This window comes from Ictalurus punctatus, chromosome 10, assembly GCF_001660625.3.
Source record: "Ictalurus punctatus breed USDA103 chromosome 10, Coco_2.0, whole genome shotgun sequence".
Taxonomy (NCBI): Eukaryota; Metazoa; Chordata; class Actinopteri; order Siluriformes; family Ictaluridae; genus Ictalurus; species Ictalurus punctatus.
Genome location: NC_030425.2, coordinates 4,742,501 through 4,769,784, shown reverse-complemented (window position 1 = coordinate 4,769,784; position 27,284 = coordinate 4,742,501). Strand labels below are relative to the sequence as shown.

The window sequence follows — 27,284 nt, the reverse complement described above, 5'->3', positions numbered from 1 at the left end:
CAGAGTTAGTAAGCTGTTTATTTGTCTGGGAGTCCAAGGCGATCCCTTCTGTTTGATTTTGCCCTGAAAGTTTCTGTTTGCCGTTTTGAGGTTTTCTGCCATGCTCTCTGTTTTGGGTACTGGATGGGATTAAGTTCTGCTTCTTTGTGTTTTTGGGCACCATCCATTCCAGTGCATTGCATTTTTGGCATAGCTTTGCTTTAGAAAATTCACGATGCCTCCAGTGACTCCAGGCTAAAGGAGGAGTCTTGTTTTCAACATGGGAAATATATTGGAACGGGACTGATGTACTATGGCTGGTAGAAATCCTAATATTTGCCTTGTGTGCTGGGAAAACCCTTTACATAGTGAAATGGTGACATTTTATACTATATATAGTTCTGAAACCGACACTGAAACGTTCCCATTCCGACTCCTTTGCGGACCTTCTGAGAGCCGTTATCTGATTTCAAACCGGATTGATGAGGCTGAACGGCACATGGCCGTCCAACAACCTGATCAAAGTGCGACATTCAGTCTTTGAGGATATCACACTTGACTAGTTAGGATTTTAGACGCCTTTTAAGCAGACTGTCTGTTTTTACCCAGGCTTAGTGGTGAGCACGTTTGTCTCGCACCTCCATGGTTGGAGGGTCGAATCCCACCTCTGTTCTGTGTCGGTGGAGTTTGCATGCTCTTCAGGGGGTTTCCTCCAGGTACTCCGGTTTCCTCCACCAATCCAAAGACGTGTGTTGTAGGCTGAATGGGATCTCTAAGTTGTCCGTAGTGTGTGATTGTGTGTGCGGTTGTGCCTTGTGACGGGTTGACCCCTCGTCCTGAGTGTCCCCCGCCTTGTGCCCCGAGTTCCCTGGGCTAGACTCCAGGCTCCCCCACAACCCTGTGTAGGATAAGAATGGCTGGACTTGTTGTTTTGGTGATATATATATATATATATATATATATATATATATATATATATATATATATAGACAGGGTTTTTTTTTTTTTTTTTTTTTGGATGTTTGCCAGAATTGGCATTGCTGGCTTTCTTTACAGTTCAAATGTTTGGATTTTTTTTATTTTTATTTAATTTTTATTTTTTTTAAGTGACCTCACATGTTTGCAAAAGAAAGAAATATGTAAAAATCCACACAATTTACATTGTGTGTACAGAGTGGTTCCAAGTCATTTCTATCACGTCCCTGCTACCCCTGCGTCTCATTCACGTTCTGCATGTTTAGTCGTGAACGTCATCCAGTCTGTCGGATGTGGGTAAGTACTGTATGTACTCTTTAGCATGAGCCAGAAAACGCTGGTCAGATGTTACTTCTGAATGAGCTCGGTAAATCCGTAGCCCTAGCATGACATCATAAGAACACGACGAGCAAACAACTCTTGATTATCAACAGCTGTTTTATTTCTTTTCTTTTCTCTCTCTTTTTTTTTTTTTCCGCCCAGTTTTGAGTAAAATGGTCTGGCTGTTCTTCTGTGGGAGAGAGATCTGTTTGTTGAGAAATAAGAGAACTTTTAGAGGGAAACAAATTCCAGATTGGTGGAGCAAAACCAGATCAGGGACGGCATCGGCACAGTCTAAATAGACCGCGGATACCCATCCCGGTCTGTTTACAGCACGGGGCTCCGTATCTCACGGTGCAGACTATAACTTGTATAAATCCTATATAGTGTTGTCGCTTTTAGATGTCGCTTCGGGTGCTGGGCGTCAGGCTCTGTATACGTGTTTAAAAACAAAGCAAAACATTAACGGTGTAAAGGAGGCAGTAATTGTTGCTGGGTAGTCGTGAGTGAAGTCAGGTCTAGCAACTCTTTAAACTTTGCTCCCAGTTAGATGAGTGTAAAAGCTTCTCAATTTAACCTTCCACCTGCTCCCTTTCCCCTATCAGTCTTACCAGCTCGTTAGATTATCCACTGAGGCCAATCAATACAGCCATTAACCAAGTGCAGCCCCTGCAGCAAATCAAGCTTGCTCATTTAGTATTGCTGCTCTCTCTCTCTCTCTCTCTCTCTCTCTCTCTCTCTCTCTCTCTCTCTCTTTCTTCTCGGTCTATTGAGTTGTTTCATGTATTTGTTTAAGAATCTGTCTCAAAAAATGTCTACTTTCAATTGGATTATGATTGGCACTTATTTAAGCTCATTCTTTCCCAAAAACAAAAGAAAGAGGGCTTTGTTTAAATCCTCCTCATTTGCCAGGACGGCAATCTTACCTCCCATTACTCATACTCTCCTTTTAATTGGCTAATAGTGTGCTGTATTAGCTTTCTGGGTTTTTTTTATTTATTTATTTTTTCAATTTTATTATTTCCTTGTTTTTTTTAAAAAAAGAAAGGGAAAAAAAAAGGGGCGAGCCTCATTAACACACTTCAAAAGAAACGATAAATTAATAAGCAAAGCAACAGTTGGGGGAAATTAAATAATTTAGTTGCCGTGCTTAATTTGGGAATTAAGCCGTAATTCCCAAAGAAGACTGTAGATCAGAGTGCAGATCTCACACACACACACACACACACACACACACACACACACACTCACACATTATTTGAACGTGTTATTGTTTTGCATGTCGCACATAACGTCACGTGTGAAGGCTGATCCACGTGAAGGTGTGAAGTGTTTTGCGTTAGCATGCGTCTCCTGCGGGACCGGGGAGCGACGAGAGACTGAGGCTACGTCCACGTTAATGCGGATAGAGTTGAAGATCGCGCTTTCGTTTTGAAACGTTTTCCGTCCACACTGGCGTTCACAGACGTGTTTTCGTTTTTTCTTCAAGAATATTGAAACGTCTGCAAATGCTTATTATTCAAGCTCTATACTGTGCATGGGTAAAAGCGTAAGAAGTAATTACTTTCAGTCTCCTTGAGTCGATGCGGCAACGACCGAGTTTTTTTTTTTAAACGGACGGACGAAGAGGTGGAGTTGTTGCTGAGGGTAACCCAAGACTGTAAGGTTGAGTTGAACGGGTCACATGACTAAAGGTTAGAGGTCGACCAATTGATTGGCTTTACCGATTAATCGATTGCTGGGACTGTGGGTTAACGACAAAAATCCACACCGGTCCGGAGCGGCTGAGAAGGGCCCGCTGTCTTTATACAGTAGGAGAGCGGCCTCTAGAGGCGAAATAAACACCATCACTGACCAATTTTGTTGTGTTATTTGAAGTGTTTTTTTTTTATTATTCGTTTTGGGTGTCTCTATTTTTATTTGTTACTATTTGATTCAGTTTGAATATTTATCAATAGTTCATGTATATTAATATTTATAGGTTTATTTCATTAAAAAAAGTACAGTACATTTTCATGGTACAGCCGGTACTGTTTATTTTTGTAATAAAGGTCAGAAATGTTTTGCTTTGAATGTTTTTTCATTCAGTATCATTTAAATAAATAAATAAATAAATCAGTAGTTACCGGTATCTGTAAAATCCACTGTCGGTCGAGCTCTACTAAAAATACATCATTGTTTATGAAGGTACGGCATTTTCTCAGTCCACACTACAATACAAAGTTTTCAAACGTGTTCACTTGGGAGAGCAGGTTGGAAAAGTGTGGACGGAAGACCTAAACATAGAGAAAAATGTATCTGGATTTAAAATAGACGTAGCCTCAGTTCACAGACAAATCCAAGCAATGTTTGCCTCAACCCTAACGTCTGAGGAGGGGTTTGGTTTAAAATGGCAGGAATGTGTATTAAGCTATTGAGTATTTAATAATCCAGCTAAGCAGAGTTCTTTACTCGGTGGGGTTGGGGTTATAGGTGAGGGGTCAGTTCTTGGGGCTGAAGTGTGGATGCCAGAATGACTCTTCACACTGCGTTTGCTTTCTTTTCTCTAGACCTTTGTCCTTTCTGCAGCACAAAAAAGTAGAAGGTGTCACATTACATGTGCAGTCCATGAGCTGCGCTAGTACGCAGTTCTCTCTTTTAATTGCAGAGATTTTTTTTTTATCACATCCAATGCAAAGGGAGCAAAAAGGGGTTTTTTTTTCTACTACAGGTCTGGTAGACTACCTGAAAACACACCTTCCCAGTCAATATGCAGAGCACACGTAGTAATGTCCATGAAAGCGCCAAATTAATCACCGATTTAAGAACACTAGTGTGTGCAAACAGTTTGGTGCATTTCATAATTAAGCTTAACAAACGAACATTTTTTTTGTGCGCGTAAATTATTTAACATGTACAGCTTGTTTCGATTTTTATTTAGAATTTTTTTTTTACTTATAATTAGAGATGCACCGATACTAAATTTCTCCGCCGATACGATAAGCGATTATTCGGAGCGATATCGGCCGATACCGATAGTTCTGCCTTTTATACCTTCTTTTAAATGAATAATAATTAATTCCACAATTCTGAAAGAAATGCACATAAAAACTTTATTCTCTCCATTTCAGCAAGTTGTTTGACAGTAACTGGTCTCATAAACATGAACACATGACTGTAATGAACATGAACACATGAACTCAGTTCTGAAGATTAAAGTAAGATTATGAACTTATTGAATGTTATTAATTCATATTAACACTGACTGAAGTGTAAAAATCCTCCCGTTAGTCTCACATTCACTCTCCACACACACAAGCGTTTCTACTTCATCACTGACATCAAACTGGTCATATATAACATCAACTTTTTATATATTAACATTAACTGGATATGAAATATACTATAATATACACAATATAATGTACAATATAAACATTTTTGTCAACTCGTCTTCATTTAAATCTTTCAGCGGTGTACTGGAGCTTTAATTCAGCTCGAGCAGCGCGGGGGGGGGGGGGGGGGGGGGGGGTAATTTCGACTCGACGCTGAAACTCCCGCTTCACTGCTGCAGCGTCCGGCGCAAAATTTGATCAGTGCAGAGATTACAGAGATCACACACCGCAGTTTTATCCTCATTCCACATCATCTTCACACAGCACGGATACGATGTGTTTTCCCGCCCTCTTTTGATTGACAGGATACAATCGGCCCTGATCGTCGGACGCTTATATTCAAGTGGATTGTCCGTGTGCAGGGATATCATGAGCGAAAAAGAAAAGAAAAAAAAAGAAGGATAAAACATACCTCATTAAAAACATACATAAGAAGAAACCCTGTAACATTCAGGTTGATGACAAGACCGTTAGAAAAAATCATTTTTGAATAAAATATAGCAATATCATCGACATGCATGATGCAGGTGAATCTTGTGTGGGACGTTTGTAAAGACGCGCGGCATTCAGCACAGCAAAGACCTAAACATAACCACATTTCCCAGACACCGACAGTGAGGACGCCATATAATACCTTGTAAATTGAACAGGATTGAATCAAATGTGTACAACTTTCAAATGAAACAATACAGTGCCTTACTGCTCAACCACCGTAAAATAAAAAGAGTTCATTGGCTTTCAGAAACTGCACACTAATCGCTACTGACAAGACGACAGTGTTTCAATTATTCGATAATAATTCGAAAATTAGACGAGTCTCTTTTAGCCTTTTTGTTTGCTGTCGTTCTGAGGCTTCCTCCATTTAGGAAATCCATTTAGGAAAACCTTCATAGTTCATGAACTAGGTCACCCTCTTATACAGGGTTGCCAAGGTTGCAGTTTTTACACCAAACCCGAGTAGTTTTGGAACAAGGCTGCAGGTGGGAAACGCTAGTTCACACGTCGGGGATGGGGGCTGGGGGTCGATCGATGTCTCTCGGATAATCCGAACGAGATCTAATGGAATATTTCCACAAACACAGGCAAGAGGGACAGCACAAGTAGAGACGGTGTATCTGTGATTTGTGCTTTAAGATCTATTGTAAAGGTGACTTGGGAGCGAGAAAAGAGGAGTATGGAGTGGATAACTAGGCGACGATTTAAAAAACGAAAAAGAAAAGCGTATCGGAGGTCCCGCAAATCAGGAATGCGTCCCCACGTTGCTGAACCCCCTTCCCATGTAAAGACTGAGAAAAAGAAGAAAAACGCCTGTCCTGGTTTCCCCCAGTAGCTGTATTTTTTTACGCTAGTTTCTGGTCTTTTTGTGTGCTTTTTTGAAATGTAGTTGTGCTGGAGATTGTACTGACACCCGGCAGCCCTGCTCTTACAGCAGTGGAGTGTATACGATGGTCATTTTTTGAGTAAAATCACAATGCGGTCAAAATTAGCATCAGACGCCACGTCTCGCGCCAAAGCCATGGGAAAAAGGGGTGAGGTCTTAGACACATAAGGGGTTCTCTGCAGCTTTTTTTCATTAGGTCACAGATATTTTCCGGAGTCTAAAGTAAAAAAAACAAACAAAAAAAGCATTTAGTGTAGTGTAAAGCTAATTTTAACTCGCGTGTGTGTTCTCCTTGGAGTGTCATCCAGGGAGCTGATAGGAGTTGGTGTATACCGTGAGAAGCGAAAAGAAATGGCATAGACGCTGAAATATTTAACCCAAGCTAATTGGAGTGCGCTTGCCATTTCAGAATTCCTCAACCTCTGAAAAAGCAAGACCAGATCAAAGGCTTCTGCTTTTCCCCTCAGTGTACGAGAGAGAGAGAGAGAGAGAGAGAATTGGTAAGGAGGAGATATCAGGAAGGGGCACATGAGCTAGGGTTTTAGGGGAGATTGTCGAGCAGAGGAAAGAGAGGCTGAACTAGCGTGGTGCGTAGAGGAAGAGAAGGGGCTGGAGATTAAAGCAGAGGATGTAAGTCATCATGTAATGCAGTACCATGTGAAGCTGAAGTGTGTGGCATTGCTCCCAGTGCCACGAGAGCGCCATGAATAAGAGAACGGCTTCGGCGCAGATGCGGCCCATCTTTTTCGCTCTGTTCCCTCATCCCTTTTCTCTCCTAGCTCATTAGGGTGCCTGGCGCTCACTCATCCCCTCCCGGCTGTTTTGGCCTGCTCCTGAAAGACACCAGCAGAGACTCACAGGCTCCTCCTTCCGCCGCACATCTCGCGCTCCTCCCTCATTCAGGCGCACGGCTGCGGCAGGCCAACCACGGTGAGGAGAAGAACGCAGGTGGCTGCTGCCGCCTGGAGACCTTTTGTTCCACCAAACAGGATTTACACGTTGTTCCACATTTCGGTATTTTGTCGCAACCTTCTACGATTCACCGTCCCTCAGCTGCCGGCCTGTCTCTCTGGCTGTGATTGACAGCTCGAGCTAATTTCATACTCCGGCCAGCCTGCTTTCCCCTGGCTCGAAGCGAGTCGATTAAAAATCGATACAATTCTCATGTCTAATCTCCCTTCTGTGCTTTTTCTTTGATCTGGATCTCATTAGGAGCACGCTTGAAACCACCTTTCCTGCCAAAAAGCACATTGTAGCACAGATACCACACACACACACACACACACACGTTTGTTTCTCTTCTGCTGCCTCGCATCACTCATCTCCATCTACTTTATTTGCAAAACGCAAGCTGTCAAATGAAATCGCATCAAAAAAATGGTTGCGGACTTTCCCGCCAGCAGCTTGATTCTTTTACGATTGTGCTCGTAAATTTACATACCCCTTGCAGAATCTGCAAAATGTTAATAATTAAAAAAAAAAATTAAAAAAAAAGATGGATCATTAAAATTGCATTTAGTTTTTTTTTTTGTATCTCGTTCTACCCTGAATAAACTATTTCACATAACAGATGTTTACATACAAGTCCACAAGACACAACAATAACCGAATTTACACACATGACCCCGTTCGAAAGTTTACACACGCTTGATTAGTAATCCCGTGTGTCGTTACCTGGACGATCAGCGACCGCGTTTATGTTTTGTGAGAGTTGTTCACGAGTCCCTTGTTCGTCCTGAGAAGTTAAACTACCCACGGTTCTTCAGAAAAATCCTCCGGGTCCTGCACATTCTTTACTTTTCCAGCACCTTCTGCATATTTGACCCCTTTCTAACAGTCGCTATATGATGTTCAGATCCGTCTTTTCACGCCGAGGACGACCGAGGGACTCGTACACGACTATTACATAAGGTGCAAACGTTCACCGATGCTCAAGAAGGCAACACACTCCATTAAGAGCCAGGGGGGTGTAAACTTTTGAACAGGTTGATTGGTGTAAATTGTTTTTATTTTGTTTAAAGATCTTATCATTTTTCATTTAGTACTGCCCTTCCGAAGCGACATAAGATATCCGCATGTTTCCTAGAAGACAAAATAATAATTTGCACCCATCATCCTGTTCAAAAGTTTACCCCCCCCCCCCCCCCATAAAAGGTGCAAAGGTGAATGTTTGCACCTTTTATAATAGTCCTGTACGAGTAAACATCTGTGTATATGTAAATGTGACACACGTGTGAAATAGCTCATTCACGGCAGTACTAAAGAAAAAATAAAATGCCATTTTAATGATCCCTCTTATTATAATTTTTTTAAATTATTAACATTTTGCAGATTCTGCCAGGGGTGTGTAAATTTACGAGCACGACTGTATATCGGTGTTTTGCTATAGTAGATGCTTTACGTCATGATGTCGGTAAACAGAAAAGCTTTTTAATATGCGCCAGTGCATATTGATCTAATCATTTTTTTTTTAATATAGAATTTTTATTATTTTATTTATTTATTTGTTTGTTTGTTTTCAGTAATTAGCGGCACCATTTTGCCCATATGCCTAAATCCTTCTTCTTGACATTTTCAACAGCGTTATTGTAGATTTGTATTTATTATTTACATAAAAACCTTTTCAACAGTAGATTTTTATGTATTTTTTTTAAAACATAAAACATGATATCCTTATTATGAGTTAAATTATGACAAGGTTTATGAATTTCACTCAGACCTTATTTAATGTAGAATCTTCTCGTACGCCCTCTCGCACCGTCTATACGGCGATTTGGATTCGAACGGTTCACCCTACGGATAAAAATTATTTAACAGTAATATATTATCACCGACTCAGGAAAGAGAGAGAGAGAACGGATGAATGTTTTGTGAGGCGATGCTTGGCGAGCTCATTGAAACTCCAATGTCTCGTGTTTTATTGGAGGGGCACGTGATAAATTATGCGGCAGGACGCTAACTGTAAGAATTTTTTCCCGTCGAAATCCCTTCCACTATTCTACAATTAATCGTTAGCTAACGCTAAGTGGAAAAAGCTTTGTAAATATTACTGATAAATGCCCTTTATAGCGAATAGGAATGCGTTTTATCATCATGATTTAGCATCATCAAAGTCTCATGGAAAAGCTGCTCATGAAAGAGATTTCTTGTCCGGAGATTGTTGGGGTTTTTTTTTTTTTGCACACAGCCGTGAATCAGATCCACAGGTGGAACGCTGGTGGAACTGGTGAAAGCTTTTGGTGGGTCAGCAGTCTCTCAGCTGTGCCCAATTCCCTATCAGATCATCATCTCATGACGTCTCTCAGCAGCCTGCAATAAAGCGCCGATTGAGTTTAACGTCCTTGGCAGTGGCAGGTGCGTGTCCTTGAATGGCGGTGTGATGGAACTCGAAGCACAACACAGGGACACGCTGGAGATTCAGGACATAAGTGAACCCTGAACTAATTTCACATTGTTGACGCTGAGGAATCGTTTCAAATAGAGATGGTAGAATTACACCCCCCCCCCTCCCCCACACCCCATCCCCCCCACACACACCCAACCTTTTTTTTTTTTGATACTGATACAATTTTTTTTGTTTTTTTTTTAAATACTGAGGATTTTTTTATTCGACGCACTCGACTAACGTACTTTAGGAAACAATCGTTAGTGATTATCGTGCCTGTGTATTTATTCAAATAATACTTCACTCGTTTATCATTAGTAAACTGGTCATGCTAGATCTGGACTGTATCCCAGGAACGCTGGCTGCAAGCCAGGAATCCACCCTTCGTGAGTAATCGGTCCATGACAGTTATTTAGAAAATGAAAGAAAAAACAAAACAGAAAGAAATATCAGAGTGCAAGAAATTAAAATTTAATCTTAAAACAATTTCCCAGCACTTTCTGCTGATATCAGCCCGATCCCAATACCGGACCGGTTACAGGTATAATTCCAATTCCATGTTTTTATCCTTTTTTTTTTTTTGTACTTTCTTTCTTGTCGGTCATATTTTTTGGGCTAAAATTGGGCTAGCACTGAGCTGGTCGCCTTTTTTCCCCTGAGCAGGAGCCTATTTCCAAATCTTCTTAGGGGTTGAGGATCACATGGAGAGGGAAAAAGCAGCCTTGTTTCAGAAATGAGTGTGTCTTCCTGTGCGAATGCTTCCCCCCCCCCCCCCCCTCTTACTACCCACCCGCTGAGCCAATGGAGAGGAGTGTGCCAGCAGTTAGGAACAACTATGTCAGTGGTGCTCTTCTTAGACATCATGGGGGCGTCCGCTCGCTGTTCAACAGCGCTAAAGAGACGTGTATTGCAGGGGATCGAGCCTAACGGTCCACTCGAGTCGTCCAACACTATGAGTGCACGACCAATTCAAGTGTCCGTCACGATCCGCCTGATTACGCAATATACGGCTATGATTACGCTAATCCGGATCGCTAATTGTATGATATCTGTTTCTGTATCTCTTTGCTTTTCCAGCTTGAAAACCGTCTCTTGCGGGAGATTAGAGTCAGAGGCTGCTGCCTCTAGTGCTAAGTTATGCACATGTGGGAGTGTGTGATAATCAAGTCTTCATTACACACATTTTGCGCAGAAAGTAGTTATTCAACGTGCGTTTTCCAGCGACACGTCTTCCTGGTGCACTGGCATTTTTCATGCGTTTCGGAAAGTGCCTTCCTGCAGGGCAGATTGAGACATTTTCTTGGAAGGAGCAATGGCGGCCATCCGGCTCTCACCGCGTGCTGATGGCTCACCACGGCATGCTTAATTAGGCCGCCAGTTGGCTTAACGGCCACTGGGAGTCAAGGACAACGGTTAGGCAGGGTTTTTTGGGAAGACGTTCGCAAGAATTGGATACACTACGCCATTCCTCTGCATTGGGACTTCCATTACTTGTGGCTGTAACTTTTCAAACGCCACACGTTCTACTTTTTCCTCCAGATTTTTGTTATGTGCTACTTATACCCAGTGGTGATAAGTGTACAGAACACAGTGACTTGAGGAAAAGTAATGCCACTCCGGTGATAATTCACTCGCGCGAATGTAAAAGTGATGAAGGAGAAAAGTAGACTTCCAGCAGGCAGTAGCTTTATTTAAACGCGTCTCGAAATTACATCTGAAAACAAATCGGACAATATCGTTTGTTAATCGGTTGAAACGCATTATTATTATTATTATTATTATTATTTTGTAAGGAAAGTTCTATGTAAAATATATATCAAAATCCAAGTAAATTTACAATTCTGCTCAAAAAGTACTTAAGGTTTCCGTGCAGCATGTACTGTAACTAGAGTACATGTTGGATACCGTCCCCACCTCCCTGATTTATACCTTTTAAGTCAAAGCAATGGACTGCACGGATTGATGTTACTATATAATAATATATAAACCTCTTCAGTTTGTTATTCTTCCTAAATGAAATCCATGCTGTGACAGATTGAGTTGTTCGCAAGTGAATTACCGTGTCACAGCAACAGCAAGCCGTGTAATGATCAGTGGCTTGGATCAGAGGAGGAAACACTTCATTTGGTTCATTCATCACAGCTGTGGTGTTTATTAGTATGTGCATGCGCGATGGTTGTGCAATGACGGGTGTAAATATAAGTTACCAGAATCTTCTGGATTGTTTCCAGGCAATCAGATCAACTTCATATCTGTTTCATGCTGGTTTCGACTTACCACTACAGAAACCCATTGATATCTTGATTAGAACAAATATAGTTCTGCATGGGAAGATGAAATCAGCGCTGCTTCTGTGCTCGCCGTCTTTCTTTTTCGAAACCTCACCATCAGCAGCGATCTCCATCTCTTTTAGCCAAGAACAGCTTGCACTGAGCTCAGAATGACGTTTCCTTCGAGATGAGAAGGTGGACAGATGGAGGGCTTGGACACCATTGGCTCAATTAGCGCACATTTCAGCCCTGCTGCTGCTAGTTACGGTGGCCAGCTAGTCAGAAACTTTTATGTTTACGAGGTGCTGGCCAAGCGAGGGCGGGCCTGAATCACAGTGTCTAAGGATGATAGCACAACAATGGCAACCTTTTCGTTTTGATGCATGATTGCAAGCAGTGCTACAGATGATCAAAATCCAGGTTGTGACCTGATGACTTCTCGATACGAGAGCTGCTTAGCGATGCTCGTTTGTAAAATCGAGGTCAGGGCGGATCCCCGAGCTGTGGATGAACGCGCTCGTGAGATCTGTTACAGAATTGCATTAGGATTTTAACCCTTGTGATTAACTTGTTGCGGGCTACGGCGAGGAAGGAGAAGTGTGAGCTCGGGCACTTTTCAGCGTGGCCTAATGAACAGCCGGCTGGGGAACAAAGCAATGTGGCCCCAGAGGCCTGTCGATGCCCTTGCCCCTCCTTGATTAACAGAGTGAGAGCAACCGCCGGTTTGCTTCCTTCCGCTCTCCAATCAGGTGGCCCAGATCGATGGGCTAGTCACAGCTGCCACTCGGCAACTGCGCTTCATACACTGCATGGGCCGGGGTCACGACCTCCATCGACTTGAGAACTAGGTGTCCGTCTGGCCTGGTGATGGGATTCCATTTTTCTTGTATGGTTTATAGGGAAACCGAAAAGGGACAGTCAATCCCAGACTCCCCAGTGATGGCTCCAGGCCACCACATTAACTGTATATCTGTAGTATACGTGTGGATAAAGCAGTCTTCCATTAGCCGCAATGTCGGCCTCCTAGGAGAATGCCAATGCACAAATGAACATTTCTGCCAAATTAGTCACAGATTAAGTTACTCTTTGTACGAGCCTGAACCCAAAGGGTCAAGTACTGTTTTATGAGTGATGGAAAAATGAACGTGCGACGCCTTAGGCAAATAGTGGTGTCACATTTGGAGCACAGGCGAAGTGCCTCACGGCAGCATGTGGAGATCCACCAAGACAAGTTCAACAGGGGTCAACTGTAATCAGCTGCCACTTTTTGTAGTTGGGTTTTCACACTGGGGGTGATCCGGCACGCTTGATCTTCCGAAGGATACCGACTCTACACCCTCAGTTCATGCCTAATTTTGAATGGAAATGTTTACAAGGGTTTTCGAGATCTTTCAGATTTGAGAACCTTGTGCTCCATTGTTGAATGACTTGAGGATAATGTACTTAATACTAATGTACACTACTCAAACTGGCATTGTTTTTCTTTTTTAAACAATCGAAAAAATTAATCAGATGGCCTCGAATTGATGTTAGAGAATTGCCAAGGGTGGTAACCCAGAGATTTAATATCTATGTTGGTGTGGTTCACAACACCCATCATGGGTTCATGGGTCCATTCTGAAGTGATGATGGGCCAAGCAGAGAAAACCTTCTTCTGCTTACCAGATAATTAAATTTGTTAGATATTTAATTTCTACTACTGGCGTTTGTGATTTTAAACGGTTGTGATACTTTGAAAGTGATATATATATATATATATTTTTTTTCGACTAGGTTATCATGCCGTGAAAACCATAACCCGCTAGTCAGGTGTCACAAATCAGAAAAATGTGCAGCACCACACCTTCATCACAGGTGTGTTTGTGGACCAGCGAGTGACAAAACTAGCCTTAGAGATGCTAGATCCGACAGCATGAAAAGCAGGGCATCCAAACCCAGGCAGGTGAACACGGGCCTGCTCACCGTCTGATCAGGCAGCGCTGTATTCTCCTGTCATTCAGGTCAAGGCAGAATAAATAAGGTTTGCTGGCAGCGCTGTTTCTGGCAGAGCCGCTTTGCTGTACTGTCTGGTGTGGACGGCGAGCCCCGTCTTTGTTCCTGGAGCAACTTTGATTCACGAGGCCTTTCCAGAACAGGAGAGGATGAACCCTGACAGTGTCACTGAAAGCCCTTCAGCACACATCCGCACTCTGACTCGTTCTGTCAAGATTGTTTCATACGAGCGGTTGCAAAATATCTGCCGTCATTGACCGCTAATTGATTTCATTTTGTTTTCGCGCTTCAACCTGACCGGCTCAGAAGACATGTACAAGGTCGAGAAGAATGCAATCGAATACGTTCAGAATGCGCTCGTCCTTTTGTCTTACCCCATATTTTTTGCTCATACTTTTTTTTTTTTTTTATTTAGATTTGTGTAAAAAGGCTCCATTTTACCATGTGACCACAAATAAGGGTGGAAAAATCAGTCCAGACCAATGTCTCCGCTCAGAGCAAGAACAATACTGCTAATACGACAGAAATCCGACCAGGGTCTGAAAGGGAGACGACGGAGGAAGACGAGACTTGTGACAACAGACGTGTCCCTCAGCGAAATCTGTCATCTCATCAGTTCAGGAGAACATTTGTACAGAGATGCGTGACGAGTCCTGCAGTGGCGGTGGAGGAGATGGATTTTGGGGTGGATCATGGGAAATGGGCGGCACTGGAGGCTTAGGTTACCTGTGTTGTGGACTTGTCTGCCCAAGGGGCTGCGCTCCTCTGCCACTGTCTGTTACCCCTGTGGGCGTTTCACACACAGCGATCCCTGTCTCCACAATAGGCTTGGGTTACCCCCTCCCTCGCCGGCCGATGCTGACCGTAGATAACTTTGTCTCTGGGCTTGTATCTTTTATCTCACATCTGGGAGCCCTGCCTGGGAGCTGAACAGTGACTACACTGCTAGCATTGTCCCAGCTCTTGTCATTACAAGTCTCGGGTTGCAGGCGGTGTAGCCCGTTCTTCACCTGAGCCAGTAGACCGTCCCACCACACACTTTCCTACGTTGGAATGGTGTAGTTCATTAGTACAGATGATGTACAAGAAGAAACCCTCAGACCAAGACTACAGACCAAGGATTTTCCCCGTCTCCCATGCAACCATTTTCTTTCCTCCAGCGATTCGGTCTCAGTTTTATCTTATCTCTCGATTCGCCTGCGTGCCCACATGGAATGCAACTAGTACACTTACTTCCATTAGACCACCTTGTACACTGATCCAGATGAATGATATAAATACTGCAGTTACCTTAGAGATAAAAAGAGTAGCTCTTGGATTTCCTTACATTTTAAACTTGAGTATGTATTCGCAGGTCGAAGTATATATTACATGAGGAATCCTCCACTAAACAGTCATACAAGGAGCTTTCCTTCCTCGCATACTAATGGCGCTCCTGTAGATAAAGATGGCAGTTTATCAGAAGGAGATGTTATTTGGTTGGGGGGGGGGGGGGGGGGGGGCAAAACATTTGTAGTGTGAACACGTGCTTGGAAAATGATGACTAATGATGCAGAAGCTCCCCCACTAATGTCAAATATATATTTAATCAATACCTGCTGCTTGAGGAGGAGGAGGAGGTGTATCGCTGCATAAATCAGCACGCGGCATACCAGCCACTTTAGGCTACAGCTCGTAACACGACGCTAGCTAATCGGCACACTCCTGTGAGCCATATTACATGCCAAGTCTGTGCATGTGCATATAATCTACCAGTGTCATGTGGTGTTTCAGATACAAGATAATGCCCCGTACTTATTGTTGTAATTACCTAGTGCTGGCTTGTCCGTAGGTGTAGATGGGGAAGAGCCCCACCGTATATATATATATATATATATATATATCAACCATTCAACAAATGTTTATCTTCATTAAGTCCTCATTCACAGCTCCTATACATTTTAAATACAAATGACCTCTTTCAAGTGGCCAACAATTTAAAAAACGTTGCTATTTGACAGAAGTAAGGCACTTTTCCGTTGATTTGCTCGCCTTTTAGGATGATTTGCAGTTGGGGTGCAGTGCGCTCATTGCCCCGTTTAGCTCCAGAAAGTTATTATTACGCAGCGTGGTCAAAAATGGAAACTGCAGCAAGCGCTAATAGAGGCCCATTGGGGATGGACTCATGCTGCCCCTTTGCTTGGGGGAGAAGCAGCGGAAAGGACAGTTGATGACAGGGTTGCCAGGGTTGCTGATCTTAAGCTAAATTGGGCTAGTTTAAAAATATACTCCACGGCCATCAAGATCTTGTTTTCTAGCAAATAATAGGAATTAATCTGATAAATTTCTCCAAACAAAGGCAAAAATGTAAGTGCAGATAACATGTCTATAATGTATTTATATATATATATATATATATATATATATATATATATATATATATATAATGTATAATATTAATGCAAAGGTTGGGAGAAGAAAAGGGGGATTATGGAGTGGGTGATGTCCTTACATTAGAAGTGCGTGAGGACCACGGTGACCTTGTTTCCAACAAAAATGTGTCTTCCTTTTTTCCAGTGCATGAATATGTTTGGGCTCGTTTCAGGTCTGTGGTGTGGTTTTTGAGACGTAGTCTGGCTGGAATTGTTTGCTGAAACCTTGCAATCCTGGTTAACGATATTAGCGCGTCCGTGCGCGCCTCGCTGGTGATGAGAGACGCACCTGTTGAACAAAGGTACATCCAGAATGGCCCAAAAGTAGCTGTTAGTATGTATGCATGATGACTCTATGTTACCGATACCCAACCGTCTATTATTGGGCTGCTCTAAAAATTCACCAGACGTTAGCCTGGACCGTAAATCAAGCGTCGGCTTCATTTTGTTGTCCTTAATGTCGTCCTTCCCGACCAAAATCTATGGTCACCGACCGCTGCTGTGATTACTACTGTTTTCGTGTCGTTTTATCTTTGCGTAGAGCGTCTCCGTTTCAAACGTTTTCTCAAACAGCTTTTGAAATGAGACTTGCGTAAGCCATCTGATGCACCAGGGTCTGACGCGGGCTGTTTGACCGAGTAGAACAATGGCCATGAAATGGGCCCAGGGCTCGGAGAGGGAAATAAAAGAATACATCAAGGCCCTTTAAAAGGCCTCGCAGAGCAAGATGAGAGGAGTCGAGTAGATGGGCTCTCAAGCAGAGCGAGTCACCCAATCCCTCTCCTGCGGACCGAGCCCAAGCTCTAACTCTATTAGTCTGCACTTTCCTAATGGTGTTAAAAAAGACAAAGAAGGCAGGCAGCGGAGAGCAGGCCGGGTGATACACTTAGCTCTAGAGTGCATGGAATCATTATCATTTTCAGCTTGGAGCCTGTCCCCCTCTATGCACACACACACACACACACACACACACACACACACACACCCGTGTACCTTTTCACACACAAAGCTGGAAACCTGAGCTGAGAACAGGGAGAGTTTGTGTCCAATCCTTGAGCTGCTTTGTATGTTTATATTGATATCTGCATCAGGTTGAAACATGTTTGTGTGTGCGTGAGTGGGAGAGTTTGTGTGTGCACATGTGAATTCATGAGCCCGTGCACCTCTATAAGCATGCGCAAGCATTCCTGGCTGCACTCTTGTTTGGCTTGCGAGTTTTTTGTCTGAGACAAGTGTTTACCGAGGCCATGATGAAACAAACCGTTTATAATCTCATGACTGAAGTGAGCTCATGGCTGGCATATTACAAACCTCACAAGCCCTCTAGAGGACAGCATGTATATAAAGAGGCCGCATCTTGTGTTGTTTGTTTGTTTGTTTGTTTGTTTGTTTGTTTGGGATCCCCCCACCCCCTCTCCTGCTCTCTCTAATCAATTTAATCTGGTAACGTGCCGTGAAATCCCCCCACTTTGTAAAGTTAGTGGCTGCATGTGGCCGAGGTAAAGAAGGTGAAATTCCCTGTGCTAGCCTCCTCCCGATTCCGTCCTCCGTGCATGCTAATGATTTCCGAATGCCGAGTATGTTTCGGAAAAGTAAACGAAAGGAAATTCAGCAAGTGTGCGATCCATCAGAAGACATAATGTCAGTCAGCGCGAGAGAAACAAAAACAAATACTATTGATTATACAGCATGGACAAATTGCTTTACGGCGCTTGTTTCTTTGTTCCTGAAACACAGGCTGGTGTATACGCTGCCGAGTTGAACTAATCAGATGATTAGATTTCTGTAACTCTGAAAAATAGTGTTGAGTGTAATCCGGATGATGGGTTTATATTCGTTCGTTCTAATGGGTTATCTTCAGACAAAGGGTGTTGTTGTTTATCAAAGAAGGATGTATCGTCGTACAGTAGTTATGCTGAAGTTGTCTGTAAGATGTCTGTTTACTGGACGTTTATTGAAAGGAGTCTCAGGTGCGAGCGCTTTGTAATGGTCGTTAAGTATACTTGGTAAACTGGAATTATTTATTTATTTCTTTCTTTTAACACGTGATATAACGTGCAGTGCTGTGAAAAAGCCGACGTCTTCTGTTTTTTTCAGAAATTAAAATCGTTTCAGAAATGAAAACAAAATCTACGATAAAACAAAGGCGACCCGAGTAAACACATAATGCAGGTTTTAAATGATAATGTTTTTATCGAAGCAAAGAAAGTTCTCCAAAACCAACTGTGCCTGTGTGAAAATGTATTTGCCCCCCCCCCCCCCGGTAGTTACTAATTCCCCAAATCTATGAAACTGCATCCATAATGTGCTTCAGCTGGACTAGACACAACCAGGCCTGATTACTGCAAACCCTGTTCAATCAAATCAACGCTTCAATAGAACTTATCCAACAGTGTGAAGTTGGTTAAAAGGTCTTACCCAGTAACACATTTATTATCAGTTACGCAGCAAGACGATGATCCAAAGTGTAGGAGTAAATCCTAGTCCTAGAAGTAAGTGAAAGACTGATCTCCGGTCAGTTATGGGAAGCGCTTTGGTTGCAGTTATTGCTGCGAAAGGTGGCACAACCAGATTTTAAGTTTAAGGGGGGCAATTAGTTTTTCACATTGGTGATAGTAAATAAATAAACAACTGCATTGTGTGTTTACTCAGGTTGCCTTCGTTTTATGTTGAGGTCTAAAACTGTTTAGTACGAGACGTACGCGATAACAGCGGAAATCAGGAAAAACGTAACGGGCAAATACTTTTTCACAGCACTGCAAGTGATACCAGGAACTTCCTGTGGACATTTCACAATGTCTTTCACAACTCCGAACAGTTACTACTATACAAGCGTACCTTGTTGTGGTGTATCTTATAACCCGTGTACCTTGTGCTCGGTGAAGACGAGCGAACGAATATATAGCGACGTAATTGCAGTGCGACGTTCTGTCTGCATCCTTTACTCTTAATTGCCTGCTTGCCGGCCGTTAAAAAATCATTCCACTCGTGTTTGCGGTCTGCGTTTTCACCGGTATGGTTATCACGTGCTCGGCTCGTCGAGAAGAACGACGTAAAAAAAAAATCCGAACACCCCATACAGTTCTATTCTGTTAAAGGAAACCCTGCAGCTTCGCTCCAGACCCTAACCGACTGCTGGCAAGCACATGGTTTGCACAGTCAGATTCGCGTCTGCTAAACGCTGTTTAATAGCGGCTGCTGTTGTTAATAAGCATCTACTCATTAGGGTTCACAGGAGGCCAGAGGAAGTCAGCCAGCAGCGGCTCTACCGTGAAAGAGCAGGACCATAATTTATCACGGCTCTGCCAATAAGCATCAGCGTTTGCTTAGAGTAGCGGCACGTTTGATTCGAACCGCCTCTCCCTTTCCCTCTCGGTTAGTCTCAACCCGAAAAGCTGTCGATGACGCCGGAGAAGCGAAGAAGAGCACACTGATGCTCGAGAGAGAGAGAGAGAGAGAGAGAGAGTCCTGGATTAAAGTTGCCATTTAAATGACACTTAGCGCCGAATCACCTGTGTTTGGCCCGAGGGCTTCCAGGTCAGACCGGAGCGTTTGTGTGTCCAAGTGTGTGCGTTCTTAAAATGGGCTCGCCTCTGCGTTTTGCGCATTTCCAATCAGCCCAACCCACCCCTTCCCCCAGCTACCCACAGACCATTGCTGGGTTTTTCAGACGCACAAACCGTTGCAGATGTGCTTGGCTTTTTCTGCCCGCTTTGTGCTGTGCAGGGCTGCCGCTGCGGTTGTTGTGTGGGATTTAGGGAAGATAAATAGTTTCCCTAGTCAGAAGGAGTGTAATTATTCCTCGATTGTTTGCGGGGCTGTGGAATACAAGGACGGAAACGCGGCCTGCCTTCTCGGCAGTCAAAGAGCTCGATTTCGTATACGTATACAGGTTAATTGCACCGTCCAGGCTAATGTGCGTAATACGATTAAACGTATAACGAGTCGTAATTCATTTTCAGGTTGTTGGCGTTTTCATTCGTTTTGAATCGTTCCTTCAGTTATGCTCCATCAGGCCGTGCTGTGATGATACGACTTCTGATGCGACTTCTTCAGATCCTTCATAGAAAGCAGATTATGTAGTGTGAGTACTCTAAAAGTGGCACTCGTTGGGTTTTAACCGAACGGGAACAGAGCAAAAATATCATATGTAATTAGGCAGGGGAGTGCATCTGCACTATAAAGAGGGTATTCTGTTAGCCCACTGCTGCTAGTGTGACTGGGACACACACTACTGCCGAGTGTGCCGGTGCATGAGCTGCCGAGTTAATTATCGCAGACCTTCTGAAACCTGCTCACGCATGTGCTTGGAATAAAACCCAGGGCAGGAATCATGACAATGCACTGGAAAATAGGAAATGCAAGACTTTTTTTTTTTTTAAAAAAACAAAAAAAAAACAAGCACAAGCCTTTTTTTGGTCCCTCGGGGTGTCCTCTTATTTTATTTTTTTGTGGTATTCGTTCGTTTTCTCGCCGTGTTTTTGTCTTTCCTCGCAAGCAAGTGCTGAGCATTCACTGGGGGGTTTCGTTTGCGTAAATGCAGCGATAGGAAAATTGCTCAAACTGAGTTGTAATAACAGGCTTAGATTGTGGGGTGGTGCCCAAAGGGGGTGGGGGGTGGGGGGCAGGGGGGGGAGTGGGTCAGTGCCTGCATGACACGAAGAACAATAAACACTATCCACATGGGAAGAGGCAGACGGCAGTCCAAGTCCAAGCTGTTGCACTTGGAAATGGCTTCCAGACCTGGGCCTGCTAGCACAAAGGGCCATTCTGAAACGTGTGTGCACACACATCGTCTCCAGGATTGTTCTAGTCAGTCTATTATAAACACCAGCACAGTTCTGTCACGTGTTAGCGCAGACCTCTGTGACTAAACTGACCCGCACACAAACCCCCTCTCCCCGTCAAACACTGTCCAAAAAACAAATCCATACACTAACACACCAAAGAACTGTCGAGGCCAGGATCTGTGTTGTTTACCTCCGATGAGACTTTAAACATAACAGCGCGTAGCTAGAATTCAAGCTAGTCCTGACGTGTGAAAAGACAGCGTTATTAGCCGACCGTGTTTGTGTTTAACAAACTCGTCTGGGTCACCGGTTAATTGTCGAATAAATCCTGCGATTCTGTTTGCCTTGGTTGCGAGTCAACAGAAAGGAGAAAATCTCAGCTGCCATAATGTCGAGCGAATTCCGCACGATATAAACAAATTTGCACTCGCGCGTCAACCCGGCAGGGCTTGTCAAATTTCTGTTCTATAGTGTTTGCACTGGGAGGGAATCCAGGCTGCAAGCATGATGAATGGAAGATCCCAGAGTGCAGCGCACACCAGAGAGGATGTGAATATTTGCCTTGTTGCACTCCAATACCTCTCTCTCTCATTTTCTCTCGCTTGCGCTCTTTGCTCTGTAATTTGTTGTAAAGCGTGTGGCACGGACTAACAAACAGCTGGAGCGAATTTTCCCGAGGACGGACTAGGTGGTCACAGGAAGGAGCTCTTCCTCACTTCACATTCCTATCCGAGAATCACTCCGGTTGCCTCACGTGTAATATATGTAGATATTGTTTGTCAGAGCGTTCCAGCGTATTACATTCGTTCATTTGAAGTCCGCCTTATCGGACGCCAGCAGCCACAAATGCTCTCGTATCACTTAACCAGAACGTAGGCTTCTCAGACCTGATTTTATGACCCCTAATGGCTTTAATAACTCTTTGGCTCCTTGATTGAAAACATCAAATAGCGTAATAAATTGTCGGTTCTGTCTTATCAGATCCACTTGTTTGCTTCTTGACCTCTTGTGGTGCAGATGCTTCCTGCTCGAGACTTTGAAAGCGGGGGCCCGGTTACAGGCAGACGTTTACCAAAGGAAGTCATAAAGCCTAGAAGAGATGGAGCACGTTGCAGGCTCTGGTGCGTCTGACGCGCCGGTAAATCAGGCCACTTCAGGCCCCTGGGAGAATGGCCCTGGTTGAAAAGTTCACAGTGAGGCGCTCCATTCTTCTTTTAAACACGCTGAACTCAAACAGTTTTGCCTGATGAATTCATGTCCGACGGGTATTCGATGACCGAATGGAGAACCGACCTCCACTTGAGGAACCTGAGGAACTTCAAAGTCGGCACTGAGAGTTTAGTTTGAAAGGCTGATTGATCGATTAACACGATGTGTTCCTAGTTGTCAGAAGAACACGCAGTTGAGAGATCGCAGGAGTTGGTCTATACGGATTCAGAAACTATGACGTACTTTTTTTTTTTTTTTTTTTTTTTTAAGACCCCAGTTAACACTCCTATCACAAGACAGCTACCAACCAGGGAGGGTGAAGGCAACTTGCAACCTGAGAAGCTCTTTTCGAAGTGCTGCTCTTGCTACGTAACGCAGTCAGAAGAACGCACTCTACCCTCTGCCCTCTTCCGCATACGGGACCTCACCGAAGCCCTCGATTGGCTAGTGTCCCTGTGATTGACAGGGGACGGAGCGAGACCGTCCGTCCCGCTCGGAGATCGCAGCCAGTTCTGCTTGCTTGACTCCCAGCCATAGATGGTTATAGATAATCACTTTCCTCCACCACCGTGTAATCAATCTTTAAATCATCACACGACGTGACCGATTTTATCTCGTGCTATCTCGTGTTTTCGCCTCCATCTCCCTGTAAGACTGAGGATTGAGGGATGTGGGTTTGTTGATAGTGTAGCAATCGATTGCAGTTTGGGGAAGCTGATACCCTGAAGATGGGAAGTAAACATCATATTAGCGGGTGTTTGTGTCGTAATGGCTGAGATTTGAGGCGACTGTTTGGAGAAACTGATCCTAAATCAGAATAAGAGGGCCATCGTCTGACGAGCTTACTGAATACAGCTCGCGTATCCATGCGCGATAGTTCATTCTCAACGCGCTGAGCTCTTTTATTGATATTTTCATCTGTCATATCACTTTCCTTCCCTCTCAGCTCCTCCTCCATCAACCAGCCATCATTCGCAAGGTCGTTATTTTCCTTTTCTTTTTACTCAGCCACACATCTCGATCAGAAGGAATCGCTCAGACTTTGTGAATGTCAACGCGTTTGGCAGCCTCCAGTGCCTTTATTGCCAGGAGAAGGCACTGCTATTGATTTATTCAGACATAATGCATATTAGGAATCCAAAAGACAAATGTTAGACACTCGCAACTTGCCATAATGATGTGTGTTAGCTATTAGTGCACTCATAGCACATGTTTTCGTGGCAAGATGATTAAATTTTTACCACAGAGTTACATCAAGATCTTCCAGAATGTTCCAGAAAGTTTGGGTTTTTTTTTTTTTTTTTTTTTTTTTGCATCGTTGTCTTAAGCCCCCGTCACAAGAAGTAATCACACTGTAAGCCAAGCACTTTCCCATACAAAAAGAAAGCCTGAGCAGATAAAAGACAGACCAGAGTATCACCCCTGCACTAGTGCTTACAGAAATATTCTTTTGAGCAACGGAGGCTAAAGTAATAGCGCGAGCTCTCTGCAGAAGCGATATAAAGTGTTCTTTTCTAAAAGTGCTGGACATTAGAGACAGGTTCTTATATTTTATTTAGACACCCGTCCCCCCCCCCGTCCCTGATACCGGTGCACTGGATGCCTGGCAAGCAAGCCGTCAGTGATCGTGTGGGTTTCAAGAGTGCCAGAGATGGGGTGTGTGGGGGGTGGGGGGGTGGAGGGGGTGAAGTGACATGTTGAAGGGAATAGGAGGGGGGGGAAAGAAATATAAAAAAAAAAAAAAAAGAAAAAGAAATGCACACTCAGAAAAGGAGAGAAGGATTGATCTCTGGGTAGCAGCGATAAGGGAAAAGAGACGTTTCAAGAAGGCAGCTGGAGTTTGGTCCTCCACAGCCCTCTGACAGTAATTCCACACCCAGATTACCGGTCATTTGATACCGAGCCTTACTCCAAGCCCCCACCCAGATAGTAATTGAGTGATGGCCTACACTTACCACTTTCATCTGGTCCACATGCGCCCGTGGAACGATGCCGATTAATTCAAATCTCCTTGTCAGAACACAGATGCAGCACAACTTTGATGAGATCATATCTCAAGGGTAATATGGATCGCGCAGGGCCTTGGAAAACGTACACTTGGGTGACTTCTGGGCCGAAATTAAGACTCAGCAGGACGATTATGTATGGTTGATTGCATTAGGGCCATTTCTGGTCGAAAATTCCATGAAACGCTTAAACGTGGCTGGTTACATCTAGGGCACTTCTGGCACAGGATATACGTTCCATTGCCGTAACTGACCCTTAGTATTCAGAAAGCCATTCCATATTTGGCCTGGAGTCATCTGTTGTCTGGGCATGCCTCCCTCTCTGGTCCTTTACCCCCCCGCCCCCCTACCCCCCATTGCTCCTGCCCTTGCCTCTATCAGTGTTCTGTTCTTATAAACAAAGACTTAATCCTATAGCATTAAGAGTGGGCTGGTCTCTGTTTTGGCGCTGTTGTTTTTATAAGATTTCGATTTACGCTTTCAAAAGACAAAAGAACAATTCCGAGTCGGTGGAGAGAGGCTTCGTCTGTAGGTGTGTGTCGCTCGTGTGTTTTCACAGTTTTGATATCTCCACTGCATTTTTGTCAGTGGAAATATGCAAACATTTTAGCTTACCTTATTAAGTCCAATTTGATATTTGATTTTTGTGAGTGGAGCATGAGTGCAGCCTTCCTGACAGGCTTTTCCTATCCTCCTCGGCTAAAGGCATCAAGTATGGAGCAAGTCTGTCAGCTGTGCTGTTAACAAGCTATTTGAGATCTCTCCATTGGGGCTGTCACGTCTCATTCAGATAAAGCTCTCGAGGCAGGCAAGATAAGAAATACTTCCTCCAAAGAGAACTTGACTCATCACTTTTCCCAACTGCAAAACGGTGTTAAAATGTAATACAAACCCGAGACTAAGAATATTGTGAAGATTATAGAGCAGATCTAAATCTATACACGGAGTCATTTGAGCTATGGTTTTCGCAAATCTGGGGAAATCTTTTAGCCAGCTCGTTGCACCATGCAGGTGCTCAATTTATATCTAAATCGGCCCGGCCACCAAACTCATTTCGGCTGAGGCAGCCGTGAGCCGGACCTTGTGAAAGCACTTAATGAAGCCGCTCTCACTCTGTGAACCCCTGTCAATCGCTGCCTGTCCCATGCTGCTTGGTCATTCCAGTCAGTCCCTCTTCAGCAGCACTGGCCCCCATTATCCAATGGCAGGGCGCACTGAGGATATCTCCCGTATAAGTGACACATGCCATCAGCTATTTTCGCTTGCATGATGAAATCGTTTTGGCGTTCCTCAAAGTCTGCTTCAGAGGCTAGGGGTGTTAAACCAGGCAAATGGATTTGTGCGAGTTGGAACCTGTCTTCCATGATCTTTTGTTTGTATAGCTATTACTTATACTCCACGGAAACATAAATTGTGTTTGTTTTTTTGTTTTTTTATTGTTTTTTTTCCTAGATTCGTACACGGTGAGTACACGGTGGAGGTGGCCATCAACGACTACCTAGACATCTACTGTCCGCACTACGAGACGCCACTCCCGCCCGAGCGTATGGAGCGCTACATCCTCTACATGGTCAGCTACGACAGCTACATCACCTGCAACCACCTCATCAGGGGCTTCAAGCGCTGGGAGTGTAATCGGCCACTGAGCCCCAGTGGGCCGCTCAAGTTCTCCGAGAAGTTCCAGCTCTTTACACCCTTCTCGTTGGGCTTCGAGTTCCGCCCGGGACACGAGTACTACTACATCTGTGAGTAGCTCATTGCTCATCTTAACACTCTTCACCCAAAAGCCCCAGACCAGGTGTAGCCGTCACCCCAGGGGCTAATCATCCGCTCTCAGATTACAGGAACCAGGGTCCAGGGGGCAGCAGGGAAGGTCCGCGTAGGTTTCATAAAGTGGGTTTCACAGTGTAACGTAATCAGTAACATGTGCCACAGTGATCCATACGTGTGTCTGTTATTGTGGAGGATCTTGTGGGCTGCTGTCTGGAATAATAAATGTTAAAGAGAAATAATACAGCAAGATCTGTTACCGATGACCCATAAACATTAAACAGACTTGTGGGGGTTTGGGACTTTCCATAAATTACGAAGCTGTTTTCTATAGATCTTTTTGTTGTGTTTGCCTGATGCTCGCTTCTGAAGGACAGGTTAAATCGCGAGCCACACAGATAGTGGGAGTTTTATTTAATAAGCCATGCTCTGTAGTTTTATTCGCATGCCACCGTCCTCTACCGCCGAACCGTTTAATACCCCCCGAAAAGTTGTTTGCGTCGCAGACGTCTTCATTTCCAACAGTCTTCACCTTCGCTCACATTGACACGCGAGACATTTACTGCAGATTACGTGTCTTCAAAATGTGACATAAATCAAGGTGAGCTGGGGCAGAGAGTTCGTCTCCACCCTCTGGACCTCCCTTAGTCAGATTTTGCCTGACCCTCCTATTCCATTTTGCTCTGCTCCAAGAGCTCTCCTCTTGATGAAAATGTCAATTTGTCAAACACTACATACGCCATTAGCTCAGCACTTAGCCGCACAGGGCTAGATGGGTGCAAACCAGTTACGGACGCCATCAAGCGGAACGCTCTCCAAATTATGCTGATTGGCCAAATCATATTTAGCCGGTGGGGAGGTTCCTGATGGGAGTAATTGTGTCTCCGGCAGCCTCGAGTCAGCTGTCATTACCATTTTTTGGACAGGAACAGCTAAAAGCCATTAACCTGAGGGGTATGTGGCACCGGACACCACTCACTGTTGATTCTTCGTCCTCCAGATGCTCCGTGCTGCGCTTGCCAAGGTCACATCGGGTACGCCCCTCTGCCTGCTCCATCCTCAACCTGCAATCTCTCAGGGCTCGTGAAGGGGGAGAATTTGCCAGGGTGAATCTGTCCCAGTTTTGCTAATGGCCCAGGCGAAAGGTGTCCTTTGGCCTGATAAAAAGGGTTCCTGCTGGGCCTAGGCAAAAGGGAAAAGCTTAGGGCAGCACGCCCAATGCATTAATGAGGCAATTTCAACTCTGTTTTGTTTTTGTTCCAACTTAAGAGGATTTGAGAAGAAAGTGAAGTTCATGTGAAAGAAAGCTAAACTGAATATGGCATTTCATCTTAAATGAATACAGCTCATTAACCGGAATGGTACGGTTCCTTTGTCCCAGCTCCCTTTTTTTTTTCTTTTTTCTTTTTGCCCTGTCCCAT

The 27,284-nt window shown here is 44.0% G+C and overlaps 1 protein-coding gene across 2 annotated transcripts in view; it reads left to right on the top strand.

The window, feature by feature from the left end:
- Positions 1–27,284, top strand: part of LOC108270832 (ephrin-A2) — a 126,799-nt gene that overhangs the window by 91,471 nt on the left and 8,044 nt on the right. For both annotated transcript variants that reach the window (XM_053683229.1, XM_017477783.3), the window contains one exon: positions 25,546–25,838. In XM_053683229.1, the coding sequence (XP_053539204.1) occupies positions 25,546–25,838 (293 nt within the window). The remainder of the gene's footprint in view (positions 1–25,545; positions 25,839–27,284) is intronic.